Consider the following 13,682-nt stretch of genomic DNA (forward strand, 5'->3'; position numbering starts at 1 on the left):
TCTTACAGATAGTTATTACTTATTAGTTTGATTTATTTTGTCTAATTATTTATTTTTCCATATTGGTGGATCTAAAATAATTTCAACACCATACAATCATACTTATTGGTGGTAGTAACCCAATTAAATTATATTTTTAGCTCAGAAAAATTCTTTATATTATTATTTTTGCGCTATAAGGCCTACAAAATGCAAACTATTTAAGAAATATGGTTTTTTTACTAAAACAAATAACCTTTGCGAAAAAATCTAATTAAGTTATATTATAGTAGGTAAAGGGACAATTAAAATTATTTTTATAGGTTTATACACTTATTCAGAGGCCAGCGGATGAAAAAGAAACATCTATACTTAAATTCATGAAGAAAAAAAAGGTGGGTAAGTGGATGTCGCTCTGCTGTACAGTAGGTTACAAGTGGATCTTTGTAATGGATGGTGTTAAATTTGAATTCAATGATATAATATAAGAAAAACGATTCTGAGCGAAAACGGTCAGTCAGCCTACGATATTACCAAATATATTTGATGATATTATTGTGAATAAAGTAATTTATATATTATAACCTATTTACGTGGAGCCTTGTTTTAAATTTTCAATCCTTAGTTATAAAAGTTGAACATTTTATACATTTTTAACTACAAAATAATTATTAAATTATAAATTTGATAAATTTTGTCAAAATTTGAACTTTAAATGCTTATAAAAAAAAATTGTGCCTATGTATTTTTAATATTTTTCAACTGCTATTAGAATGATATATCAGAAGCCTTATATTAAATTTTCACTCTTTTTTACTCAACAAATAAAATTTTATTGATATTTATAGAAAAAAAACTAAAAAAATTGAAAACTGACAATGTCCGTAAACAGCTCAAAATGTCAAAATATTTTCAAAATTGTATGGTGTATAGAAAATGCTAATATTAACATTCAGTGAAATTTTCAAGTATCTGCAGTCATTTGTTTTTTAATTACAATAAAATAAGAAAATTGTTACATAAGAAATCGAGTGAATATCAAATGTTGTAAAAATATAAATTTCAGACGCTCATAAAAATTTAATTTAAGTTTCTTGTAGACATTTTTTTTTTTGATAAAAGTAGACAAACTTATGAGTAATCTTATATTACATTTTAAAATCTTAGATTTAAAAAGAAAAATTTTTATGAATTCTCAACTCAAAATAATTTGATAATTTCGTGATTTTTCCGTATTTTGTCAAAATTTGATGAAAACTGTGGCTAAGAATTTTTAATTTTTTTCATCTGTCTTTGAAACAATAACCTAGGAGCCTTTTATTAAATTTTCAAGTTTTTTTACTCAAGAGGTAAAATTTTATTGATATTTATTGAAAAAAAAATGGAAATTTACAATGTCCGTAAACAGCTCAAAATAAGTCAAAATATTTGGAAAATGTTATGGTGTATAGGAAATGCAGTTATAAACATTCAGTCAAAATTTCATGTCCCTACGGTCATTTGTTTTAGAGTTACACCAAAAACCAAAAGATTTTCTCAAAAACAGATTTTGCGTAAAAATTTCCGTTTTTCCTTAATTTTTCTTTTGTTTTTTGCGTCGCTTTTGAAAACTACTGGGCAATTTTTACTTTTGACCCCCCAAAGTACCAACTAGATTCACTTTCCTATCAGAAAAGTTACTGTTGAAGAAAATCCAAGCACTTTTACTGTCCTGATGACAGACACAAAAAAAAAATATAAAAAAAAACACATCATTGTAAAATCAATACATTCATCGCTTCGCTCAGGATCTAAAAATGTAACGGTTGTAAGGAGGAGTATCAATATATATGAGGCGAGTATGAAGTGCAAAACCCCTCCACGTCTTTGCTTCCTCTAAAATATCTTGGGTGCTTAGCTCCCTTCGTACATTTGGGTTATAAACCTGTGTCCTAAACTCAAGTCTTATAGGTAAAAAAAAATGTGTAAAATAAATAAATTATAATATTATGTATAATTCAGTTTGTTAAAACTTAAAATATAATAGGAAGTAGGTACCTAATATGTTGGTATTATTGTTGGTCTTATTGGTACAGCATCAACAACTTAGATTAATAGCTTACAACAATAATAATATTAGCTACATATGAATGAGTACATTGAATTTCCTAGATTGAACTAATCATTCTAAGGTCCAATAAGTTTGTTATAAATAATTTGTTGCCTGAAGTTTTGAATTTGAAGTTGCTTATATTGGCTATTGGCCGAAAGTAGAAATCATTCACAATTCGAGCCTTTCATGATTTTGAGACTAATGCAGATTTTCCAAATATAGAAACAATAATAGTTGGTTTGGTATTATTTTGAATGGAACTGAAATAAAGATAATTTATATTAATAAACAAGTAACGGATGATTAATTAAACAAAGATATGTACCATTTTTTGTAAAGTTCTATTACCATATTTATGCATACAGTGACTATCAAAATTTATTAGATTATTATAAAATGTAATTGATAAATATTCTTAAAGGCGTTTATAATTTTCTGTCTATGTCGTCTAACACTAACACACATGAAACATAGGAATTTAGACGTGTTTTCATTCCAACTTACCGAATGATCTAGTGAAGCGATAATAATTCTATAAACAAATCTGAATTTGTCATCAAGGCTACTTAATATTGAGATTGAATTTCCCAGATTTTTAATTTGTTGATTATTACTTCTCCAAAAATTTTAATATTCCATTTCATTTTTAAATACGATTTTTTTTAAAACTTAGAGCGATAAAATCCAAAATTTGGCAAATTCGATCTCAAATAGATATGACGACAAAATCATATCACTTCACTAGATTAATCAGTACGTTGGAATAAAAATACGTCTAAATTCCCATGTTCAGTATGTATTAGACAAAATAAGAAAACCACCGCTTCCAATCCCCTTCATCATATTTTTAAATAAAAATTAAATTCTCGGAAAGTTTTCAAATAAGAAAAATAACTATATAGGTACCTAGTTTAGTTTTTGTTAAAAAATTGATATTAAAAAAAATACAACTATTTTAAAGATTACCAAAATAATATTGATTTGATAAAAATCAACAACAATATTAGTAAGTATGATTCCACGTCATTATTATTTATTTTATGTAATTTATATTTTGAAAATTATATTTATGTATCTTAATGGCATATTTTATGAATAGAAATGTATAAATAATTAAAGCAATATTTCTATAGACAAACTAATAATAATTATAACTTATAAGTAATAATAAAATCAGTAGAAATATCAAGTTAAACCATTATTAATTAATAATTTGTTTTAATATGCATATTAAATACTTTACACATTTTTTACCTGATAAAAAGTTCGTCAAAAGGCAAAGATATATTTTCTTATATTTCATTTTATACAAAAATCTCACAATTTACAAGTTACAGTTCTAATACTAAAAAAATGTTCAAAATAAATCACATATGACAGAAAAAAGTAAATTAAATAAGTTTTGGTAGTTACTAATTTGGAATTATAGACAAGTCATCCGTGTACTGTGTAGGAGAAGCAAATACTAAATATTGTTTATTGTATTGGCTTATTATTATTTATTTTTTTATTTAATGCAATTATTAGAATCGTTAATTGTCTCTGACAAATGTCGACAATAATTGTCGATTTCCATAGATAATTTAAATATATTATAATATGATAAATGCATTGACCTTATATACTAGGGTTGCTATCAAGCAATTGACTATTGACACATTATTTTATACACCCATTTTACCATGCAAAAAAATTGTATCGAAAATTGTATTTATTGTTTAATAAATTATAAATTATAAATTATAAAATGATTAGGTACTCTTTTTAACTATCAAAAATATTATGTTTCAAATTCATTTCTACTTCTTTTTATAAAACTCCAAGTTTCAGAAAACTCGTCACGAAAATGTTATTTTTTTTTATACGGTCCATAATGACTAAAAGTTAACTAATGTAACGTTCCCCAGTCAATAGGATTGAAGGATGATGGAATAAATGTAAATCTCGAGTGTTTAGTATAATATGTTTGATTTTATTTAACTTTTCAACTGTGATAGATTATGTAAAAATTACTCTAAGTCCAAATATACGAAAGAAGCTAGCGAGATGTGACAATAGTTCTGATGACTGCTCCTAAGCTCGTCGGTTGTTCGTCTGATGAACGCTTGTCCCTGAGCTCTCCTCGATGGGTCTGTCCCTGTCCCTACTTATTCTGGATAACCGTATATGGTCATCTGTGGCCTCGGCACGCGCTCGCACCCGGCAGGAAGTTGAACATATATATATGCTATTATTGTACACGCGCGGTGCTTTATTCCATAATACTCACGATTTTATATGGACATTTTATGCGAGTTATTTATATAAGTAGTCATATATAGATTGACGCACGCCGTTCATGGTCGCGCGCTCGTTATATTCGTTTGTACTACTACACGCAGCGCATCTGCTATTACTATTACTATTAATGTTAGGCGGCGCGTACTATAATATACGATTATGTATACGCATTTACACCGCCTAAATTAGTGTTATATTTTAGGTAATACGGCAGCGCATCTGCTAGTTTTATTATTAACGTAATTATTACGCGGTTCTTACTATATATGATTACTTTGATCTACCGCCCTTTTAGGTTTTATTTTTAGATAAATAGTTAAAATGTCACAGCTCGCTACACCTCACCGCCCTTTCAAAGGTTTTTGTAGGGCTACAATTTGTAGAACTACAAATTTTACATAGATTATACAATTTACATAGATAATGTTTACAATTTGTTTACATTATACATAGTTACATAATTCAATAGTATATAGATAAAATGGTTAATTATTGTCTTATTATGACAATTTACATGATAATAATTATTAGTTACATTATTTTTTTTTTATTATTACTCGAATAGAGTATTACAATTGATTAGATTTATATTTTTGTTAGTTAACATAATATATTATTTAAATACAATAAAAATTGTTATTAGTAATTTGATTAAAATAATATGAATAATTTTTATAATTGATAAAATGAATAAATGATTATTAAAATAATAGTACAATGATTATACAATTACAATATAATAAATTATGTTAGTATACATAAATATATTTGATTACAATAAATTAATAGTTAGTATTTAAAATCTCCATTGGTATATATGGGACCAGTATATATTTTAATTTGTTTATATTGGATTATATTATATTATTAATTATCTTTCGTAAAATAGTAAATCTTTTGCACTAGGTACAATATTAATATATCTGGCCAAATCCAAACAAACTGGATTTGCCAAATCTCTTTCCACAACCATATCTGTCATGAAACGTTTTACACATTTATTTATTTCTAAAATTTTCCTATTTACTGTCATATCATATAAAAATTGTGCTATATTCTTAGTATATTCTTTTAATTTGGATCTCGAGAATGGTTCAGTTACATTATGATTTGCTATGCTTATATGTTTTATTAAACATTTGGGTAATTCATCTGGGCGTAATATGCTAAAATGGTGGGTTTCACTTCCGATAGCCCGTTCTAATTCCAACAGGAAATTCTTCTGCTTTTCCCTAAAATTTAAAATATGTTTCTTATCACCTACGTTATTTACTCAATAATTTACAACTATATCTATCTTAGTTATCTTATTTAATTCTCTAACTGGAACTTTCATGATATTTCTTCACATCATTTCTATGTACCGTGACCTATATAGATTAGTCATATACGAACAACACACAATATACGAAAATCAGTTCTTTAGATGGACTTAACTAAATTAATATTTAAAACAAAATTAAACAAATCAGTTCTTTAGATAGACTTAACTAAACATAATCTTTTAGATACTTTGGTGGTTTTCTTTGACGTTTAACAGTTTCTTCCACCCTTGGCAGATCAGCATTTGATTTGTTATTCTCTTCATCTTCATCTGCTGATGACCCACTTCCTTATTCTTTTTTAGATTGGTAGGGGTAACAACATTGATGCTATGATCAAATCATCGACTAACGTGACAAAGAAGAAGCTGGAAGAATTAAAAAAGAAATACAACCTTGTTAACTCGGGAAAGAAATCTCGGTTTGCCATGACATTACCCAGAATAGCATTAGTGTTTCCACACATAACCTGCTCATATGCTCAAATTTCTCCTGATGCTACAGTCAGTTATGACAGGATGAACCAGATATCCGCCAGCTACCCAAAAGCTATGATGTGCTCTGCATTTGCTGGGCTTATTCCTTCTTCTGCTGATGCCATTGCTGTTTTCTTAAAAAATGCTTTCATGTTGTGGCAATTTGAGTTTGATTCAATCATTAATACAAAAGTTTATGCCAAGTCCAAGCCCAAGAAGTCTGACATAATTGCGGAGCTGTCTAAATACCTAGAGGCTGCTATTTCAGGATCTTTAGTCCCTTTGGGTGATAAATTAGAGCATCTGAAAAAACTAGGCATTTTGACTGAAGCAGTTGGAAAGATGGGAATTTATCAGAAATTGAAACATGCATCTGACGCCTGGATTAAACAAATCAGTTCTTTAGATAGACTTAACTAAACATAATCTTTTAGATACTTTGGTGGTTTTCTTTGACGTTTAACAGTTTCTTCCACCCTTGGCAGATCAGCATTTGATTTGTTATTCTCTTCATCTTCATCTGCTGATGACCCACTTCCTTATTCCTCAAACACACACATAGACCTCTTCAACAAAAAAACCAAATAGTACCATTACAATTATACCACCTCACTAGCAGCATCTTCTTGAATACAATCCATTAGCCATTTAATTGTGAATTAGTAGATAACAGTTTGACTTTATCATGTCTAAAGAACTCATTGCGACTGTTTCTAAGCTGAGGGAAGACCAATTGGTTGTTCTAGTATCCAAGGCTTTTGAACTGGAACCCTTTGACATCGACTTCAAGGCAGGAGATTATGATGGAAAAGCATTTGTTACTGAAATGAGATACCAGGGATTTGACCCAAAAACTATTATTGCTATGGTGTTGTCAACTGATAAGTATAAGGAAGATGATGTCTATCTCATGATTCAGCTGTGCATTGGTAGGGGTAACAACATTGATGCTATGATCAAATCATCGACTAACGTGACAAAGAAGAAGCTGGAAGAATTAAAAAAGAAATAATCCTAACCTAACCAAACCGTACTAAATTCCGACGAATAAAAAAACCAAATTTAACATTTTTTAAATTAGCCCATCTTCTTCCAGAGATCTGCACACAGACATTAATTTATATATAATATAGTTTATAGCTGATCCTGCGTACTTTGTGGCCCGTAAAAATGACAAATCTTAAACAAATTGTGATTGTTCAACTCCTTTTTGGTGTAACTCACTGCAGTAAGTGCAACAACTCAGCCACCCTGGTAGGCAATGTGTGAAAATTCGATTTGATGCATGCTTGTACCTGATCTGCCCGATTAACCAATAGCAACCAATAATAAATAAATATTTCCATCGTAAATCTCAAAATCCCTGTTTGAGCACTTCTATTAATTGATCGTAGCGTGATGTTATTTAGCCTTCCTCGATGAATGGACTATCCGACAAAAAAATAATTTTTCAATTCGAACCAGTATAGCCCCTTACAGCTCTTTTTTTAGTATTGAAAAGTAGCCTATGTTTTTTCTCAGTGTCTAAACTATCTATGTACCAAATTTCATTTAAATCGGTTCTGTAGTTTCGGAGCCTATTCAATACAAACAATCAAAATATTTTTCCTCTTTATAATATTAGTATGGAAGACAGTATGGAAGTATAGATAATTTATTCTGTGGCTTTATGAACGTCTTTGGTCCTGGGCACTGATAACTATTATCTCGACCTAGGAAAAACCGTTATTTTATTCTTCAACGGTTTTCTTTTATTTACAACATTATTTCCATGGTTAAATAATATTATCCCCACTCCCCGTCCACAGGGCCCAGACCAACAAAGGACAAAGTTACGAACCCCAACGGCCAATTCACCCAACAGCTGCCCTTCGGAGTAGACCCCTTTTTCGTTTCCGTTTTTGGCGCTCATTTTAGACCGTATTTTGGTTATGGTCTCGTAGAGTGTAGACCGGTAATACGTTATTCAGATAAATTCTTCTGTACCATTGCAAAACAGGCGGTTAATTTTATTGTAATAATTTTTTTTTAATTTCATATTAGCTAACAAGTGTGTATTTTTATTTCATTCTTTTTTTAAACTTGTTAGCCGGTTTATTCTTCTATATTTATTTTATTTATATCTAATATACCTAATACCGAGCCAATTCAATTATGTCGTTTGTAAAGAGCAAAATCAAGCGGTTTAACGAAGTCTCGAGTAAGTAACAAAGTTATTACTGTACGCCACTAGTCAGTCGTCAGTACCTATAACAATCACTTATAATTACCTAATAATAATAATCACTAAAAAGCTTATGCAAATTTACAGCAATATACTGATGTCAGTCACCTACCTATTATAGCTATATTTTGTGTTGGAATTGCTTTTAATTTTTAAATTATGTATAGGTAGTATCTATTTATTAAAATTATTAATAAAGTTAGTCTTAGTTAGCCTACCTATAAAATATATGTTATGAGCTACCTATTAGATTTCTGTTTATAAAAATGTGTTTGCATAGGTATATTTAATGATAATTGTTCTATTTTAATTAGCAATAAGAACTAACATCTCAATGGAACATTTAATTCAAAAGGATTTCCACACTATTCAACTGTTGCATCCTATAAAATTCAGGTCTATGAATGGAGGGGGGTGTGGGAGGAAAAGCCTCCCATTGACCACTTTAGTCGACATAATACTAGCACCCCCATAAATTTAACCCAAATTGCGCCTATGATTGCGCCTTTTTATTGTACCATATATTTTGTTACGGTATTTATTTTATATTTTAATATAAGTAGTTAAAACATATTATATCGTTTCAACAAATGTATTCTATTTTTTTTTCTACCTCAATTGTTAAATATTTTATTGTTTCCTTTAAAGGCAAATACAAATAAAAAATCTAAGTAATAGTTAATAGTTTAGACCAATGTATTTGCTCCACAATATTGCAGTCCACATTGTTCAAAATTTTACTTTTAAGGTTACAACACATGTAAATTGTGATATTCTTATATTATTAACCATAGTACCAATTACATTCCTTATATTAACCTAGCATCGTATGGTATGGTATCCTTTTGTATTAAATATGCTCAAATAACACAACAGGAGAATACCTACTTGATAAACAATATAGAAATACTGTAAATAAATTTAGGTACCTTTTATTAAAATAAATCAACTCCCAAATTTATATTTATAATATTTGTTTTCTATTATTAGGTTGTGCACCACCACCTGGAACATATGATCCAAAAAGTCCATGTCCAAAACTTATTAAAGGTTCTAAATTTGACAAAGCGGAGAGATTTAAAGAACCTTCTGTCCCACAAGTAAGTACAATTTATTAATTTTGTATTATTAGGTGTTAGTTGGATATTACGTAAATAATAAATATTGGAGATTGATCCAATGTGTGATCCACCGAGTACCTTTTTATCTATACTACTTAAAATAGTAATGTATTTATTGAAATATTAAATATATTGAAGTGTATACTGATATTTGATTTTTGTATTGGGTGGTGACATGATCATTATTATTTTTTTATTTGACTGTCAAACATTGGAGAGGCCCCATTAACTGTTTATGTTGTATTTGGTCTTAAATAACTTCCACAATGATTCTATTGTTTGAATATGAACTCCAATATTTGGATCCACAAAATATTTAGTATGATTCACAGTCTGGTAAATAAATCTATAGATTTCAAAGTTCTGTGATATTCTTGCCACTGAATGCTGTAAATTATTGTACCAATATCTACCTCTCTATCTATAAATGAGAAGAACGTTTGTTAATCTCTTTTTTTCTACAATGAAAAAAACAAATTTGTGGTCATTGTAAAAATTGCTGACGCAATCATCATTAACATATTCTATTAAAAACAAATAAATATTAATAATTATAATAATATAATGTATATAATATTTATTTCTCTAATCGGTTTTTCAATTAACGTTATCATACATTTTCCCCGTGTATTTAATCACAAACTGCATTGTATACGGTTAACCGTACCATCACAGCAGACCCGGTAGATCACATGCTTTACCAATGCAAAAATTTAAATTAACTAAATATTTACTTTTATCATTTTTAGTTAACTAAAATTATAATAAACATATTTTGTTGATTACAGTTCTTTAATTTTAATATATTTTTGAGTATGAATACAGTAGAATCTGCTTAATGGGGACTCCACTTAAAGGGAACACCCACTTAATGAGGACATTAATGACAGTTCAAAATGAATATATTGTATGTAAAATTATTCGGTTAATCGGGACAGTCTGATAATGGGGACAAACAAATCACCGCCGATGTGTCCCAATTAAGCGGATTTGACTGTATAGCATAATATGCATATAGCTAAATATGTATCTATACATAGATAAATGTACAATTATTTTAAAAGAAAAATATATGTATAGGTAGTATAGTTAATACTTTATTGCATAACTGTTTATATAATTAAATTAATATTTGTTATATTTATATTTTAGACTGCCAAAAAAACTGTTAAAGTTCATTCAACATTTAAAATTGGATCTAATTTCAGGTATGGTAGTATAATAATATATTCGTTTTATTATATATATATTTTTACTGTAAAACAATTTGTGTATCTACTATAAATTATTCTAAGCATAACTAATACATGTATTTTATATTTTTTTATTATTATTTAAACTTTGTTTTTATTTTGATTATAGTTCGCAAAGTTCAGTTTACACAGAATGTTCTAAAAAATCTAACAAAACCGTAGAATCTGATTCAACAAGAATTGGTTCGACAAAAATAAGAGCTAAACGTCTTTTGGAATTGAAAAAATTAGATTCTAACCTCACTAAAGCTCTTGTTGACATTGAAAAACTAGATGATTCTAAAAGTACTACTGACACGTGTAAAGACTACATTAATACATGTCGCAGTGCTTGCTCAGAGGCATTGGAAAACCGTGTGTGTAGAATGGTCATAGAAAACTCTCAAGCTGCTTTATATGCAGTTTGCCATCGTTTACGCGAAACATGCAAACATTATGAAAATTTACAGAATGAAACTGCACGTTTGCGAGAAGAAATTGGTGAAAAAAAATCCTTTGAAAAATTGGCCGCTGATCAAATTGCCATTGTTGAACATAAACTTACTGAAAAAGTTAATGATTATATGAAGATTTCTGAGGCAGTTAAAGATAAATGGTTAGCTAAAATGAGATATATTTTGGTTGCTCTGGATGAATTAGAATCTATGGTTGATGGTGAAGCAAAAGAAATTATTCAAAAACTTAAATTGGACATTGAAAATACAGATCCAGAAGGTCCAAACTACAAACAACTTTTAGAGAAATATGAGAAGTAAACATTTCATTTTGTTTTAAATTAATTAAATATGTAAAAATATATTATTATTCCATCTTCTTAGGACACTTGCCAGAAATATTCAACTTGAAGAAATTGCTAAAAAACATGACGATTTGGAAAGAAAAATAATTGATTTGACAAATGTAAGTTTGAAGTCTATATTTAAAATTGATCTTAAGAGGAATTGTAATTTTTAAACTAATAATTAAAATGAAAAAGATACACAATGTAATTTCAATATAAAAAATGTTTACAGGAAAAGAATGCAATGGCAGCTAAATTACAAATGAATAAAGTAAAGACAACTGGTTTATCGAAGAACCGTTTAGATGCTTTGGCCACACCTCGCAGACGTGTTGATGCCGAGAATATTGCCCCCAAAAATAAAACTTATGTACTTAAAAATAATACTTTTAACACTGTGAAACCAGTTGCTCAGTCTTCTCCATTGAGAGAAATGAACTGGTAGTTTAGGTTTAAATGTGTTATTTTGTATTAAATATTAATTGTATCTTTCTTTTTTATTCTATTGATTTTTTTCCGCCAAATAATTTATGTTACTCAATTACTTAATTTATTTTAAGTTTTTATGTACCTATATTTTTTTTACACTTAGTATAGAATTAATGTTTGATATTTGACTGATTATAAGTAAATTGATTAAATGACATTCTAGTTCCAATATAAATATTACAACTTTTATACTTTACAACAAATGTTCAAAATTTTACTCATTTAAATATTGATCCTTTTAAGTTTTAATAGTGAATTATGGATATTCTTTATTTCAAAATATTAACTTTATTTAAAGATTTTTGAAATAATGTATGTTAGTTAAAATTCTGTAAACTTATTAATGACAATCTATATTTTAAATTGTTTAATCTTTTGTACTGACCAGTGACCACTCTTACAATTTTTCGAAATCCTTATTATTTTTGTTAAATATATGTGGTAATCTATTTTATGTGTAAACTTAAAATAACTATTATTATTATTAAATATAATCTTTGTGAAATAAAACCGTGCAGGTACCGCCATTCGACTGGTTAAACGACGATAATACCAATTACTGATAAATGCTGGTCCGGGCGATCGACGCGACACTGCACGATTTTATTAAGTAGTGTTGCAATTGCAGACCGAATTATATGACGTGGGTGAGCCGGTCTAACGGCACGTTCTAAATAATAATTGTAATTTGATGTATGTGCACCTTCTCCGTGGCCCGGAGAATAAATGACTGTTAAATAAATTCGTAATAAGCATTTTATTTTCTCTCTTTCTTTTTATTCACTCTGGATCGTAAACTATTTGCCTAGATCCACATATTATAGTAGATCCAATTATATAAAACATTTTATAAGCATAAAAAGTTTGAGTTTTGACATTTATCAAATTAAAAAATGATTTTGTTGCTAAATTTTTTTAAAATGTTCAACTTTTAAAACTAAGGATTTAAAATTTTAAATAATGTCCCACGTAAATAGGTTATTCTGTAACCAAAAAATATTTAAAGTATATAAAACAGTTTTTATAGTTATTTTGTTATATTTTAAAAATATTGTTCATTGGTACTTGAAACTTTTAAGGCAACCTATATGGCTATATTTTTATATTTTATACTTAAATAACCCACCTTTTTAATTAATCTTTCCAGGTAGTTAAAAATGATTTCTTACCAATTCATAGTATAAATAGTTTAAGGGGTCTGTTATACGTATATGTTGTATTCCAGGAATAAATCAGAAATTAATTAATTTTATGTTGTTTATGTCTGTTACTCAGTTCATCCGAATTTTCTACAATCAGCTTCTTATTATTTTTCTTGAAAACTAATTTATTAATCTATAGGTCCATATTAATAATAGTATAACATATTATATCAAACAGTATTATATAGTTTCATTTAGTGCAGACAAAACAATTTTATCAATAGCGGTTCGTCTTGAACGACATAAAACGTTTGAGTTTAAATTGTAACCCACCGTGAAGGTAGTGACTATAGTGAGTAAATCTTCATATTTGAATTATCCATGTTTATATTACGGGTATCATTATTTTTACACTTATATATTATTTACTTATTTTTATTAAAATACTATATGAATTACCCGACGTTGCTCGAAAAATAATTCTAATTGATCAACATCTTTTGGCTTATGACTCATTTTTCGT

The 13,682-nt window shown here is 28.1% G+C and overlaps 1 protein-coding gene across 1 annotated transcript; it reads left to right on the forward strand.

Annotated features, from left to right (window-relative positions):
• The first annotated feature begins 7,915 nt into the window (after positions 1 to 7,915).
• On the forward strand, positions 7,916 to 12,777 carry LOC132941774 (hyaluronan mediated motility receptor-like). The gene is made up of 6 exons (XM_061009932.1): positions 7,916 to 8,349; positions 9,364 to 9,473; positions 10,647 to 10,702; positions 10,857 to 11,498; positions 11,566 to 11,647; positions 11,761 to 12,777. Exons 1-6 carry the CDS (start codon positions 8,304 to 8,306, stop codon positions 11,971 to 11,973), a joined length of 1,149 nt encoding a protein of 382 aa, XP_060865915.1. The 5' UTR covers positions 7,916 to 8,303; the 3' UTR covers positions 11,974 to 12,777.
• Positions 12,778 to 13,682: the final 905 nt, after the last annotated feature.

The sequence above is a fragment of the Metopolophium dirhodum genome, chromosome 3 (assembly GCF_019925205.1).
Source record: "Metopolophium dirhodum isolate CAU chromosome 3, ASM1992520v1, whole genome shotgun sequence".
Lineage (NCBI taxonomy): Eukaryota > Metazoa > Arthropoda > Insecta > Hemiptera > Aphididae > Metopolophium > Metopolophium dirhodum.

Coding starts and splice junctions, on each gene's coding strand:
- LOC132941774 (XM_061009932.1), top strand. CDS start 8,304: ATGTCGTTTGTAAAGAGCAAAATCAAGCGGTTTAACGAAGTCTCGA. Junction 10,703..10,856: donor AAAATTGGATCTAATTTCAG/GTATGGTAGTAT, acceptor TTTTGATTATAG/TTCGCAAAGTTCAGTTTACA. Junction 11,648..11,760: donor AAATAATTGATTTGACAAAT/GTAAGTTTGAAG, acceptor AAATGTTTACAG/GAAAAGAATGCAATGGCAGC.